Below are 15,000 nucleotides of genomic sequence, written 5' to 3'. Positions count from 1 at the left end.
ATGGTAATGTTTACAGAACAGTTTAGTTTCCTTGTCCGTCTGGTTTCTATGGTAATGTTTACAGAACTGTTTAGTTTCCTTGTCCGTCTGGTTTCTATGGTAATGTTTACAGAACAGTTTAGTTTCCTTGTCCGTCTGGTTTCTATGGTAATGTTTAGAGAACAGTTTAGTTTCCTTGTCCGTCTGGTTTCTATGGTAATGTTTACAGAACAGTTTAGTTTCCTTGTCCGTCTGGTTTCTATGGTAATGTTTACAGAACAGTTTAGTTTCCTTGTCCGTCTGGTTTCTATGGTAATGTTTAGAGAACAGTTTAGTTTCCTTGTCCGTCTGGTTTCTATGGTAATGTTTAGAGAACAGTTTAGTTTCCTTGTCCGTCTGGTTTCTATGGTAATGTTTACAGAACAGTTTAGTTTCCTTGTCCGTCTGGTTTCTATGGTAATGTTTAGAGAACAGTTTAGTTTCCTTGTCCGTCTGGTTTCTATGGTAATGTTTAGAGAACAGTTTAGTTTCCTTGTCCGTCTGGTTTCTATGGTAATGTTTAGAGAACAGTTTAGTTTCCTTGTCCGTCTGGTTTCTATGGTAATGTTTACAGAACAGTTTAGTTTCCTTGTCCGTCTGGTTTCTATGGTAATGTTTACAGAACAGTTTAGTTTCCTTGTCCGTCTGGTTTCTATGGTAATGTTTACAGAACAGTTTAGTTTCCTTGTCCGTCTGGTTTCTATGGTAATGTTTACAGAACTGTTTAGTTTCCTTGTCCGTCTGGTTTCTATGGTAATGTTTAGAGAACAGTTTAGTTTCCTTGTCCGTCTGGTTTCTATGGTAATGTTTACAGAACAGTTTAGTTTCCTTGTCCGTCTGGTTTCTATGGTAATGTTTACAGAACAGTTTAGTTTCCTTGACAACATATGTTTTATAATGATCATCTTCAGCAAACTTCTTATAAGACTTGTTTTCAAGATTCATACAGTAGATTTATTCTGTAGATTCATACATTAGATTCATACTGTAGATTCATAATGTAGATTCATACAGTAGATTCATACTGTAGATTCATACAGTAGATTCATACAGTAGATTCATACAGTAGATTCATACTGTAGATTCATAATGTAGATTCATACTGTAGATTCATACAGTAGATTCATTCTGTAGATTCATACAGTAGATTCATACTGTAGATTCATAATGTAGATTCATACAGTAGATTCATACAGTAGATTCATACAGTAGATTCATACATTAGATTCATACTGTAGATTCATAATGTATATTCATACAGTAGATTCATACAGTAGATTCATTCTGTAGATTCATACAGTAGATTCATACAGTAGATTTATAATGTAGATTCATACAGTAGATTCATACAGTAGATTCATACTGTAGATTCATACAGTAGATTCATACAGTAGATTCATACTGTAGATTCATAATGTAGATTCATACTGTAGATTCATACAGTAGATTCATTCTGTAGATTCATACAGTAGATTCATACTGTAGATTCATAATGTAGATTCATACAGTAGATTCATACAGTAGATTCATACAGTAGATTCATACATTAGATTCATACTGTAGATTCATAATGTAGATTCATACAGTAGATTCATACAGTAGATTCATACTGTAGATTCATAATGTAGATTCATACAGTAGATTCATACAGTAGATTCATACTGTAGATTCATACAGTAGATTCATTCTGTAGATTCATACAGTAGATTCATACTGTAGATTCATAATGTAGATTCATACAGTAGATTCATACAGTAGATTCATACTGTAGATTCATAATGTAGATTCATACAGTAGATTCATTCTATATATTTATACTGTAGATTCAAAATGTATATTCATACAGTAGATTCATACTGTAGATTCATAATGTAAATTCATACAGTAGATTCATACAGTAGATTCATAATGTAGATTCATACATTAGATTCATACTGTAGATTCATAATGTAGATTCATACAGTAGATTCATACAGTAGATTCATACTGTAGATTCATAATGTAGATTCATACAGTAGATTCATACAGTAGATTCATACTGTAGATTCATACAGTAGATTCATTCTGTAGATTCATACAGTAGATTCATACTGTAGATTCATAATGTAGATTCATACAGTAGATTCATACAGTAGATTCATACTGTAGATTCATAATGTAGATTCATACAGTAGATTCATTCTATATATTTATACTGTAGATTCAAAATGTATATTCATACAGTAGATTCATACTGTAGATTCATAATGTAAATTCATACAGTAGATTCATACAGTACATTCATAATGTAGATTCATACATACAGTAGATTCATACAGTAGATTCATAATGTAAATTCATTCATACAGTAGATTCATTGCCAGTAGATTCATACAGTAGGTTCATAATGTAAATTCATTCATACAGTAGATTCATACAGTAGATTAATTCTGTAGATTCATACAGTAGATTCATACAGTAGATTCATACTGTAGATTAATTCTGTAGATTCATACAGTAGATTCATACAGTAGATTCATACAGTAGATTCATACTGTAGATTATTCTGTAGATTCATACAGTAGATTCATACAGTAGATTCATACTGTAGATTATTCTGTAGATTCATACGGTAGATTCATAATGTAAATGCATTAATACAGTAGATTCATTCTGTAGATTCATACAGTAGATTCATACAGTAGGTTCATAATGTAAATTCATTCATACAGTAGATTCATTCTGTAGATTCATACAGTAGATTCATACAGTAGATTCATAATGTAAATGCATTCATACGGTAGATTCATAATGTAAATTCATTCATACAGTAGATTCATTGCCAGTAGATTATATGGGGTGACTGCCTCCACTACTTTACCTCCATCAGTTGTTGATGGAAAATACATCAGAAACACTTCTTGTCTTTCACAGTCTTCTCCACTCTTTCCCTTCGTCTTCTCTCCACTGTCTCTCTTCTTCTTCTCTCTACTCTTTCCCTTCGTCTTCTCTCCACTGTCTCCCTTCTTCTTCTCTCCACTCTTTCCCTTCGTCTTCTCTCCACTGTCTCTCTTCTTCTTCTCTCCACTCTTTCCCTTCGTCTTCTCTCCACTGTCTCCCTTCTTCTTCTCTCCACTCTTTCCCTTCGTCTTCTCTCCACTGTCTCTCTTCTTCTTCTCTCCACTCTTTCCCTTCGTCTTCTCTCCACCGTCTCTCTTCTTCTTCTCTCCACTCTTTCCCTTCGTCTTCTTTCCACTGTCTCCCTTCTTCTTCTCTCCACTCTCTCCCTTCTTATTCTCTCCACTCTCTCCCTTCTTCTTCTCTCCTTTTCTTTGCGCTCAAACAGAAACATATATACAGTTGAAGTCGGAAGTTTACATACACTTAGGTTGGAGGTATTAAAACTACATTTTCAACCACTCCACAAAATTCTTGTTAGCAAATTATAGCTTTGTCAAGTCGGTTAAGACATCTACTTTATGCATGACACAAGTAATTTTTCCAACATTTGTTTACAGACAGATTATTTCACTTAAAATTCACTGTATCATATTCCAGTGGGTCAGAAGTTTACATACACTAAGTTGACTGTGCCTTTAAACAGCTTGGAAAAATCCATAAAATGATGTCATGGCTTTAGAAGCTTCTGATAAGCTAATTGACATCATTTGAGTCAATTGGAGGTGTCCCTGTGGATGTATTTCAAGGCCTACCTTCAAACGCAGTGCCTCTTTGCTTGAGATCATGGGAAAATAAATAAAAAATCTGCCAAGATCTCAGAAAAAAAATTGTAGACCTCCACAGGTCTGGTTCATCCTTGGGAGAAATTTCCAAATGCCTGAAGGTACCATGTTCATCTGTACAAACAATAGTATGCAAGTATAAACACCATGGGACCACGCAGCCGTCATACCGCTCAGGAAGGAGATGCGTTCTGTCTCCTAGAGATGAGCCTACTTTGGTGCAAATCAATCCCAGAACAACAGCAAAGGACCTTGTGAAGATGCTGGAGGAAACAAGTACAAAAATATTTATATCCACAGTAAAATGAGTGCCCTCGCAAGAGGAGCCACTGCTCCAAAACCGTCATAAGAAAGCCAGACTATGGTTTGCAACTGCAAATGGGGACAAAGATCGTACTTTTTGGAGAAATGTCCTCTGGTCTGATGAAACAAAAATATAACTGTTTGGCCATAATGACCATCATTATGTTTGGAGGAAAAGGGGTATGCTTGCAAGCCTGAAGAACACCATCCCAAACATGAAGCACGGGGTGGCAGCATCATGTTGTGGGGGTGCTTTGCTGCAGGAGGGACTGGTGCACTTCACAAAATAGATGGCATCATGAGGGGGAAATATGATGTGGATATATTGAAGCAACATCTCAAGACATCAGTCAGGAAGTTAAAGCTTGGTCGCAAATGGGTCTTCCAAATGGACAATGACCCCAAGCATACTTCCAAAGTTGTGGCAAAATGGCTTAAGGACAACAAAGTCAAGGTATTGGAGTGGCCATCACAACGCCCTGACCTAGAAAATTTGTGGGCAAAACTGAAAAACTGTGCGCGAGCAAGGAGGCCTACAAACCTGACTCAGTTACACCAGCTCTGTCAGGAGGAATGGGCCAAAATTCACCCAACTTATTGTGGGAAGGTTGTGGAAGGCTACCTGAAACGTTTGACCCAAGTTAAACAATTTAAAGGCAATGCTACCAAATACTAATTGAGTGTATGCAAACTTCTGACCCACTGGGAATGTGATGAAAGAAATAAAAGCTGAAATAAATCATTCTCTCTACTATTATTCTGACATTTCACATTCTTAAAATAAAGTGGTGATCCTAACTGACTTAAGACAGGGAATTCTTACGAGGATTAAATGTCAGGAATTGTGAAAAACTGAGTTTAAATGTATTTGGCTGAGGTTTATGTAAATGTCTGACTTCAACTGGATCTTGTTGTTTCTTCTTGTTTCAGGCCTGAAGGCTGAGAGACAACTGATCTAGACAGAGTCTATCACACACACACACACACACACACACACACACACACACACACACACACACACACACACACACACACACACACACACACACACACACACACACACACACACACACACACACACACACACACACACACACACACACACACACACACACCATATTGACCTTCTCTATGTCCCATTTCTGGGTGTGCGTCTGCAATATTTGATGTACGTGTCACTATGACTGTCCCTCGCAGTATGCATTTCTCAGTGTGTGTGTGTGTGTGAGAGAGAGTGTGTGTGTGTGTGTGGTTACGTGTATTTGTGTGTGTGTGTGTATCTCTGCATGTGTGGGTGTGTGTGTGTGTGTGTGTGCGTGTATCTCTGCATGTGTGGGTGTGTGTGTGCGTGTATCTCTGCATGTGTGTGTGTGTGTGTGTGTGTGTGTGTGTGTGTGTGTGTGTGTACGTGTATTTGTGTGTGTGTGTGTATCTCTGCATGTGTGTGTGTGTGTGTGTGTGTGTGTGTGTGTGTGTGTGTGTGTGTGTGTGTGTGTGTGTGTGTGTGTGTGTGTGTGTGTGTGTATCTGCGTCTCAGTAGATGTAGTGGCGTTGAGCTCATTCAGATTCCAGGCTGTATCCGTGTAACTATGACGCTAATCAGAGCCCGGGACAGGCGCGGAGGAAGGACGGGGTTGCTATGGTTACTCTGACAGGGAGCGAGAGGACGAGTGGCGGTGGGTCGGGGGGGGGGGGGGGGCTGTAGATCACCAGTTTATGTCAGGAATGGTAGCATTGTGTTTAATGCAGGTATCTCTGCTTTAGCACCAGGTAGCCTAGTGGTTAGAGTGTTGGGCCAGCAGGTTGCTAGATCCAATCCCCGAGCTGACAAGGTTCAAATCTGTTAACCCACTGTTCCCCGGTAGACCGTCATTGTAAATAACCATTTGTTATTGTAACTGACTTGCCTAGTTAAATAAAGGTTAAATTAAAACGATTTACAAAATTGTTGTGTACAGGTGTGTGTGTGAGAGAGAGAAGGCGTTCAGAGAGCAACATGAGAGTCCTTCAGTGTGTGTATTCTGTTCTCAGTCCCACCGGAGGATTCTAAAGGGTTCAACAACAACACGTTGATGTAACTAATGCCAGGGTCCAAGATATACAGATATATACCTACCACCCCAAGATGTAACTAATGCCAGGGTCCAAGATATACAGATATATACCTACCACCCCAAGATGTAACTAATGCCAGGGTCCAAGATATACAGATATATACCTACCACCCCAAGATGTAACTAATGCCAGGGTCCAAGATATACAGATATATACCTACCACCCCAAGATGTAACTAATGCCAGGGTCCAAGATATACAGATATATACCTACCACCCCAAGATGTAACTAATGCCAGGGTCCAAGATATACAGATATATACCTACCACCCCAAGATGTAACTAATGCCAGGGTCCAAGGCTGGGTTTATATTTACCTGTATATCTCCTCCCTGTCTCTATACAGCGGTGAGTCGAGCCCCGGTCCCCATGGCGGTGGTCCGTAGGGAACTGTCCTGTGAGTCCTACCCCATCGAGCTACGCTGCCCCGGCACAGACGTCATCATGATTGACAGTGCCAACTACGGACGCACTGACGACAAGATCTGTGACTCGGACCCAGCACAGATGGAAAATACTAGATGTTACCTGCCCGACGCATACAAGATCATGTCTCTCAGGTGAGCTGATCTAGATTTATAGTTCTATGTCTGTCTGTCTGTCTGTCTGTCTGTCTGTCTGTCTGTCTGTCTGTCTGTCTGTCTGTCTGTCTGTCTGTCTGTCTGTCTGTTGAAGATCATGTCTCTCAGGTGAGCTGATCTAGAATTACAGAAAGCTGTGATGATTATATAATGTCTATTTGGCCGTTCTCTGTGTATATAGACGGTCATTATCTTATATTGAGACGGTCATTATCTGTGTATAGTTGAGACGGTCATTATCTGTGTATAGTTGAGACGGTCATTATCTGTGTATAGTTGAGACGGTCATTATCTGTGTATAGTTGAGACGGTCATTATCTGTGTATAGTTGAGACGGTCATTATCTGTGTATAGTTGAGACGATCATTATCTGTGTATAGATGAGACGGTCATTATCTGTGTATAGATGAGACGGTCATTATCTGTGTATAGTTGAGACGGTCATTATCTGTGTATAGTTGAGACGGTCATTATCTGTGTATAGATGAGACGATCCATCTGTTCTCAGACTGAATTGTTCAAGGTTAGATATGCAGATCTGGAGTGGTGTTTCTAGGTGGTGCTGTGGGCAGACTAAAGCACAGCTAACAGCTTCCTCCTTCGTTATCTAGTCCTCTCTCTCTCTCCTTTCCCTGGTCCTCTCTCTCTCCTTTCCCCGGTCCTCTCTCTCTCTCCTCTTCCTTGTCCTCTCTCTCCTCTTCCTGGCCTCTCTCTCTCCTCTCCCTGGTCTACTCTCTCCTCTCCCTGGTCCTCTCTCTCTCCTCTCTTCTCCCTGGCCCTCTCTCTCTCCTCTCTCCTCCCTGGTCTTCTCTCTCTCTCCCTGGCCCTCTCTCTCCTCTCCCTGGTCTTCTCTCTCCTCTCCCTGGTCTTCTCTCTCCTCTCCCTGGCCCTCTCTCTCCTCTCCCTGGTCTTCTCTCTCCTCTCCCTGGTCTTCTCTCTCCTCTCCCTGGTCTTCTCTCTCCTCTCCCTGGTCCTCTCTCTCCTCTCCCTGGTCTTCTCTCTCCTCTCCCTGGTCTCTCTCTCCTCTCCCTGGCCTTCTCTCTCCTCTCCCTGGTCTTCTCTCTCCTCTCCCTGGTCTTCTCTCTCCTCTCCCTGGTCTTCTCTCTCCTCTCCCTGGCCCTCTCTCTCCTCTCCCTGGTTCTCTTTCTCCTCTCCTTCTCCCCCGCTCTGAATCCCTATCTTCACCCCTCTCTCTATCCTCCTCCTCCCTTCTTCCTCCTCCATTTCTCTCTCTCTATCATAAGCACCTTTCCATCATGCTGTGCAGCTCTGCCTCTGGTTGCTTTGGCCTGGCCGGCCACCTGCTCAGACAGATGCAGTGTGTTGTTCTAGCTATCCATAATTCATACACACACACTCACACACACACACACACACACACACACACACACACACACACACACACACACACACACACACACACACACACACACACACACACACACACACACACACACACACACACACACACACACACACACACACACACACCCGGGGGCTAGAGCAGACTGTTAGCTCCAGTTATGTGAGCCAGAGGGAATCACCCAAATATTCCCCTATTCCCTATATAGTGCAGTACTAGTGACCAGAGCCCTATGGGCCCAGCTGCTATCTGTGTGCTCCCATATTCCCTCCCCCATTGGGATACACAGGGTTGAAGGGGAAACGAAGATGCTGCCATGAAAGTTCCACTTAATATGTGTGGTGATTATAGAGGGACTTTACTTAAGGAATGTTGTGTTGTTGAGGAGATGATTCTTATGCTAAATTCAAAATGGCTGCCGAGGCATTCTGATATCTTTGAATGGTCTATTCTTGTTCTTCATCCCTCTCTATTTACATCCATTCCTATTTTAAATTCTATATTTCGGATGGGCTCTCGTTTTGAGTGTCACAAAGGACTGTCTCATCAGAACACTGGACAGTTGTAATGTAATTGTTAGAACACTGGACAGTTGTAATGTAATTGTTAGAACACTGGACAGTTGTAATGTAATTGTTAGAACACTGGACAGTTGTAATGTAATTGTTAGAACACTGGACAGTTGTAATGTAATTGTTAGAACACTGGACAGTTGTAATGTAATTGTTAGAACACTGGACAGTTGTGATGGAATTGTTAGAACACTGGACAGTTGTAATGTAATTGTTAGAACTCTGGACAGTTCCATCGTAGACAGAACAGTGAGAGGACTATGAGGCTTGGTGGTGCTGTGGTGTGGGGGGGTATAACACTGGACAGTTCCATCGTAGACAGAACAGTGAGAGGACTATGAGGCTTGGTGGTGCTGTGGTGTGGGGGGGTATAACACTGGACAGTTCCATCGTAGACAGAACAGTGAGAGGACTATGAGGCTTGGTGGTGCTGTGGTGGGGGGGGTATAACACTGGACAGTTCCATCGTAGACAGAACAGTGAGAGGACTATGAGGCTTGGTGGTGCTGTGGTGTGGTGGGGTATAACTCTGGACAGTTCCATCGTAGACAGAACAGTGAGAGGACTATGAGGCTTGGTGGTGCTGTGGTGTGGGGGGTATAACACTGGACAGTTCCATCGTAGACAGAACAGTGAGAGGACTATGAGGCTTGGTGGTGCTGTGGTGTGGGGGGGGTATAACACTGGACAGTTCCATCGTAGACAGAACAGTGAGAGGACTATGAGGCTTGGTGGTGCTGTGGTGTGGGGGGTATAACTCTGGACAGTTCCATCGTAGACAGAACAGTGAGAGGACTATGAGGCTTGGTGGTGCTGTGGTGTGGTGGGGTATAACTCTGGACAGTTCCATCGTAGACAGAACAGTGAGAGGACTATGAGGCTTGGTGGTGCTGTGGTGTGGTGGGGTATAACTCTGGACAGTTCCATCGTAGACAGAACAGTGAGAGGACTATGAGGCTTGGTGGTGCTGTGGTGTGGTGGGGTATAACACTGGACAGTTCCATCGTAGACAGAACAGTGAGAGGACTATGAGGCTTGGTGGTGCTGTGGTGTGGTGGGGGTATAACACTGGACAGTTCCATCGTAGACAGAACAGTGAGAGGACTATGAGGCTTGGTGGTGCTGTGGTTTGGGGGGGGTATAACACTGGACAGTTCCATCGTAGACAGAACAGTGAGAGGACTATGAGGCTTGGTGGTGCTGTGGTGTGGGGGGTATAACTCTGGACAGTTCCATCGTAGACAGAACAGTGAGAGGACTATGAGGCTTGGTGGTGCTGTGGTTTGGGGGGGTATAACTCTGGACAGTTCCATCGTAGACAGAACAGTGAGAGGACTATGAGGCTTGGTGGTGCTGTGGTGTGGGGGGGTATAACTCTGGACAGTTCCATCGTAGACAGAACAGTGAGAGGACTATGAGGCTTGGTGGTGCTGTGGTGTGGGGGGTATAACTCTGGACAGTTCCATCGTAGACAGAACAGTGAGAGGACTATGAGGCTTGGTGGTGCTGTGGTGTGGGGGGTATAACTCTGGACAGTTCCATCGTAGACAGAACAGTGAGAGGACTATGAGGCTTGGTGGTGCTGTGGTGTGGGGGGGTGTAACTCTGGACAGTTCCATCGTAGACAGAACAGTGAGAGGACTATGAGGCTTGGTGGTGCTGTGGTGTGGTGGGGTATAACACTGGACAGTTCCATCGTAGACAGAACAGTGAGAGGACTATGAGGCTTGGTGGTGCTGTGGTTTGGGGGGGTATAACACTGGACAGTTCCATCGTAGACAGAACAGTGAGAGGACTATGAGGCTTGGTGGTGCTGTGGTGTGGGGGGGTATAACTCTGGACAGTTCCATCGTAGACAGAACAGTGAGAGGACTATGAGGCTTGGTGGTGCTGTGGTGTGGGGGGGTGTAACTCTGGACAGTTCCATCGTAGACAGAACAGTGAGAGGACTATGAGGCTTGGTGGTGCTGTGGTGTGGGGGGGTATAACACTGGACAGTTCCATCGTAGACAGAACAGTGAGAGGACTATGAGGCTTGGTGGTGCTGTGGTGTGGGGGGGTATAACACTGGACAGTTCCATCGTAGACAGAACAGTGAGAGGACTATGAGGCTTGGTGGTGCTGTGGTGTGGGGGGTATAACACTGGACAGTTCCATCGTAGACAGAACAGTGAGAGGACTATGAGGCTTGGTGGTGCTGTGGTGTGGGGGGGGTATAACTCTGGACAGTTCCATCGTAGACAGAACAGTGAGAGGACTATGAGGCTTGGTGGTGCTGTGGTGTGGGGGGTATAACTCTGGACAGTTCCATCGTAGACAGAACAGTGAGAGGACTATGAGGCTTGGTGGTGCTGTGGTGTGGGGGGGTATAACTCTGGACAGTTCCATCGTAGACAGAACAGTGAGAGGACTATGAGGCTTGGTGGTGCTGTGGTGTGGGGGGGTATAACACTGGACAGTTCCATCGTAGACAGAACAGTGAGAGGACTATGAGGCTTGGTGGTGCTGTGGTGTGGGGGGTATAACTCTGGACAGTTCCATCGTAGACAGAACAGTGAGAGGACTATGAGGCTTGGTGGTGCTGTGGTGTGGGGGGTATAACTCTGGACAGTTCCATCGTAGACAGAACAGTGAGAGGACTATGAGGCTTGGTGGTGCTGTGGTGTGGTGGGGTATAACTCTGGACAGTTCCATCGTAGACAGAACAGTGAGAGGACTATGAGGCTTGGTGGTGCTGTGGTGTGGGGGTATAACTCTGGACAGTTCCATCGTAGACAGAACAGTGAGAGGACTATGAGGCTTGGTGGTGCTGTGGTGTGGGGGGTATAACTCTGGATGGAAGGTGATATAAGGATGTGTTCTGGGGAGGAGGTTTACTCTAAACAACACCTCAACCACTCGGTATTAGTTAAGGAGAGAACAATGGAACTACTGTAACTTACAACACACACACACAGACACACACACACACACACACACACACACACACACACACACACACACACACACACACAGACACACACACACACACACACACACACACACACACACACACACACACACACACACACACACACACACACACACACACACACACACACACACACACACACACACACACACACACACACACACACACACACACACACACACACACACACACACACACACACACACACACACACACACACACACACACACACACACACACACACACACACACACACTGTAGACTCCCGTATTCCTGCCAATGTTTTACTTCTGGATTTTAAACCCACTTCTCTCCCACACATTCCTCTCTGTATCTCTCTGAAATAAGTCCTTGTGCACATTGGAAAAACACTTCAACCAAAAATACGAGAGAGAGTTCTTCATCCCTTTCTTCCACTCTCCTCCTTCACTCCCTCATTTATTATCCATTCCTCTGTCCCTCTCCTCCCTCCTCTTTTTCCCTATATTCCTCTCCTCTGTCCCCTCCCTCACTCCCTTACTCCCTCTCCTCTGTCCCCTCACTCACTCCCTTACTCCCTCTCCTCTGTCCCCCCCCTCACTCCCTTACTCCCTCTCCTCTGTCCCCTCACTCACTCACTCCCTCACTCCCTCCTCTCTCCTCCCTCACTCACTCCCTCACTCCCTCCCCTCACTCACTCCCTCACTCCCTCCCCTCTCCCTCCCTCACTCACTCCCTCACTCCCTCCCCTCTGTCTCCTCCCTCACTCCCTCTCCTCTGTCCCCTACTTCACTCCCTCTCCATTGTTCCCTCCCTCACAGCCTCTCCACTCCTCCCTCCCTCACTCCACTGTCCCCCTCCCTCCCTCACTCCCTTTCCTCTGTCCCCTTCCTCACTCACTCTCCTCTCTCCCCTCCCTCACTCCCTCACTCCCTCTCCACCCACCCCTCCCTCACTCCCTCTCCACTGTTCCCTCCCTCACTCCACTGTCCCCTCCCTCCCTCACTCCCTTTCCTCTGTCCCCTTCCTCACTCACTCTCCTCTCTCCCCTCCCTCACTCCCTCACTCCCTCTCCACCCACTCCCCTCCCTCACTCCCTCTCCACTGTTCCCTCCCTCACTCCCCCACTGTCCCCTCCCTCCCTCACTCCCTTTCCTCTGTCCCTTCCTCACTCCCTCTCCACTGTCCCTTCCTCACTCCCTCTCCACTGCCCCTCCACCCTCCCACTTCCCTCCCTCACTCCCTCGCCACTGTCCCCTCCCTCACTCCTTCTCCACTGTCCCTCCCTCACTCCTCTCCACTGTCCCCTCCCTCACTCCTCACTGTCCCCTCCCTCACTCATTCACTCTCCACTGTCCCCTCCCTCACTCCCTCTCCACTGTCCCTTCCCTCACTCCCTCTCCACTGTCCCCTCCCTCACTCCCTCTCCACTGTCCCCTCCCTCACTCCCTCTCCACTGTCATCTCTCTCTATCTCTCTCCTCTCTCATTCCATCTCTTTCCTCTTTCCCTCCATTTCTCTCCTCTTCCTCCATCTCTCTCCATCTCTCTCTTCTCTCCCTCCAATCTCTCCATCTCTCCTCTCTCACTTATCTCTCACCTCTCCCTCCATTCTCTCCATCTCTCCTCCCTCTCTCCCTCCATCTATCTCCTCTCTTCCTCCATCTCTCTCATCTCTCCCTCCATCTCTCTCCTCTCTCCCTCCATCTCTCTCCTCTCCCACCATCTCACTCCTCTCTCCCTCCTCTCCCTCCATCTCTCTCCTCTCTCCCTCCATCTCTCTCCTCTCTCTTCCATCTCATCATCCCTTCACCAGTCCCGCTTTCATCTTTTAATTACTCTCTCCTCCTTTCCCTCTCCCCCCCCTCTCCTCTTCCTCCATTTCCCTCCATCTCCCTGTGTGGTTCAGATGAGAGTTTCGTGGGGTTGTGGGCCAAGGCCCGTGGCGAAGCAGGGGCCTCAATTTGGCCTTGGCCCCAGTTAGGGCCACCTGTGCCAGGGTGGATGGCTGGAGGCTGCCCCTGGTCTGGCCCCAGCCCAATAATCATTGGCACCTCTGGCCCCTGGAGGCTCTGGCACTCACTGAAGTGTGTGTGTGTTCCAACTCCAACATACACACACACACACACACACACACACACACACACACACACACACACACACACACACACACACACACACACACACACACTACTGACTCGTCACCTCTCCAGCATGGTCAACCTCCTCTGGCAGCCTGTCTCTTTAGAACTCTGTCTCAGCCTTCACAGCACCAGGCGGTGTGTAGTGTGTTTAGTGTGTTTAGTGTGTAATGTGTGTTTAGTGTGTGTAATGTGTGTAGTGTGTGTAGTGTGTGTGTAGTGTGTTTAGTGTGTGTGTGTAGTGTGTGTGTGTGTGTGCGTCAGTGCGTGCAGTGTGTGCAGTGTGTGTGTAGTGTGTGTTTAGTGTGTGTAGTGTGTGTGTAGTGTGTGTGTGTGTAGTGTGTTTAGTGTGTGTGTGCAGTGTGTGTGTAGTGTGTGTAGTGTGTGTGTGTGTAGTGTGTGTGTGCAGTGTGTGCAGTGTGTGTGAAGTGTGTGTAGTGTGTGTAGTGTGTTTAGTGTGTGTGTGTAGTGTGTTTAGTGTGTGTGTGCAGTGTGTGCAGTGTGTGTGTAGTGTGTGTAGTGTATGTGTCATGTACACTATATATACAGCAGTATGTGGACACCCCTTCAAATTAGTGGATTCTGCTATTTCAGCCACACCTGTTGCTGACAGATGTATAAAATCGAGCACACAGCCATGCAATCTCCATAGACAAACATTGGCAGTAGAATGGCCTTACTGAAGAGCAGTGGAAATGCGTTTTCTGGAGTGATGAATCACACTTCGAACGAATCTGGGTTTGGCGGATGCCAGGAGATTACTGCCTGCTGGATTGCATAGTGCCAACTGTAAAGTTTGGTGGAGGAGGAATAATGGTCTGGGGCTGTTTTTCATGGTTCAGGCCCCTTAGTTCCAGTGAAAGGAAATCTTAACGCTACAGCATACAATGACATTCTAGACGATTCTGCACTTCCAACTGTTCCAACATCTAGTGGAAATCCTTCTCAGAAGAGTGGAGGCTGTTATAGCAGCAAAGGGGGGACCAACTCCATATTAAAGCCCATGATTTTGGAATGAGACATTCGATGAGCAGGTGTCCAACATACTGTTGGTCATGTAGTGTACGTGGGAGACTGTAGAAGCTTGTGAAGTTCTCTTCATTGCTGTTTTAATTGTAACAGAGCAGTACGTCCTGAGTACTGATCCACTGTTGTAACAGAGCAGTATGTTCTGAGTACTGATCCACTGTTGTAACAGAGCAGTATGTCCTGAGTACTGATCCACTGTTGTAACAGA

At 45.5% G+C, this 15,000-nt stretch overlaps 1 protein-coding gene across 1 annotated transcript in view; it reads left to right on the top strand.

Moving 5' to 3' along the window:
• The window catches only part of LOC106599097 (adhesion G protein-coupled receptor L3), a 300,554-nt gene that overhangs the window by 75,261 nt on the left and 210,293 nt on the right, over positions 1 to 15,000 (top strand). Inside the window, 1 exon segment of the mRNA XM_045712874.1 lies at positions 6,504 to 6,717. Coding sequence (XP_045568830.1) covers positions 6,504 to 6,717 — 214 coding nt within the window.

Source organism: Salmo salar, unplaced genomic scaffold (genome assembly GCF_905237065.1).
Source record: "Salmo salar unplaced genomic scaffold, Ssal_v3.1, whole genome shotgun sequence".
NCBI classification, from domain to species: domain Eukaryota; kingdom Metazoa; phylum Chordata; class Actinopteri; order Salmoniformes; family Salmonidae; genus Salmo; species Salmo salar.
This window is presented reverse-complemented; position numbering and strand designations above follow the sequence as displayed.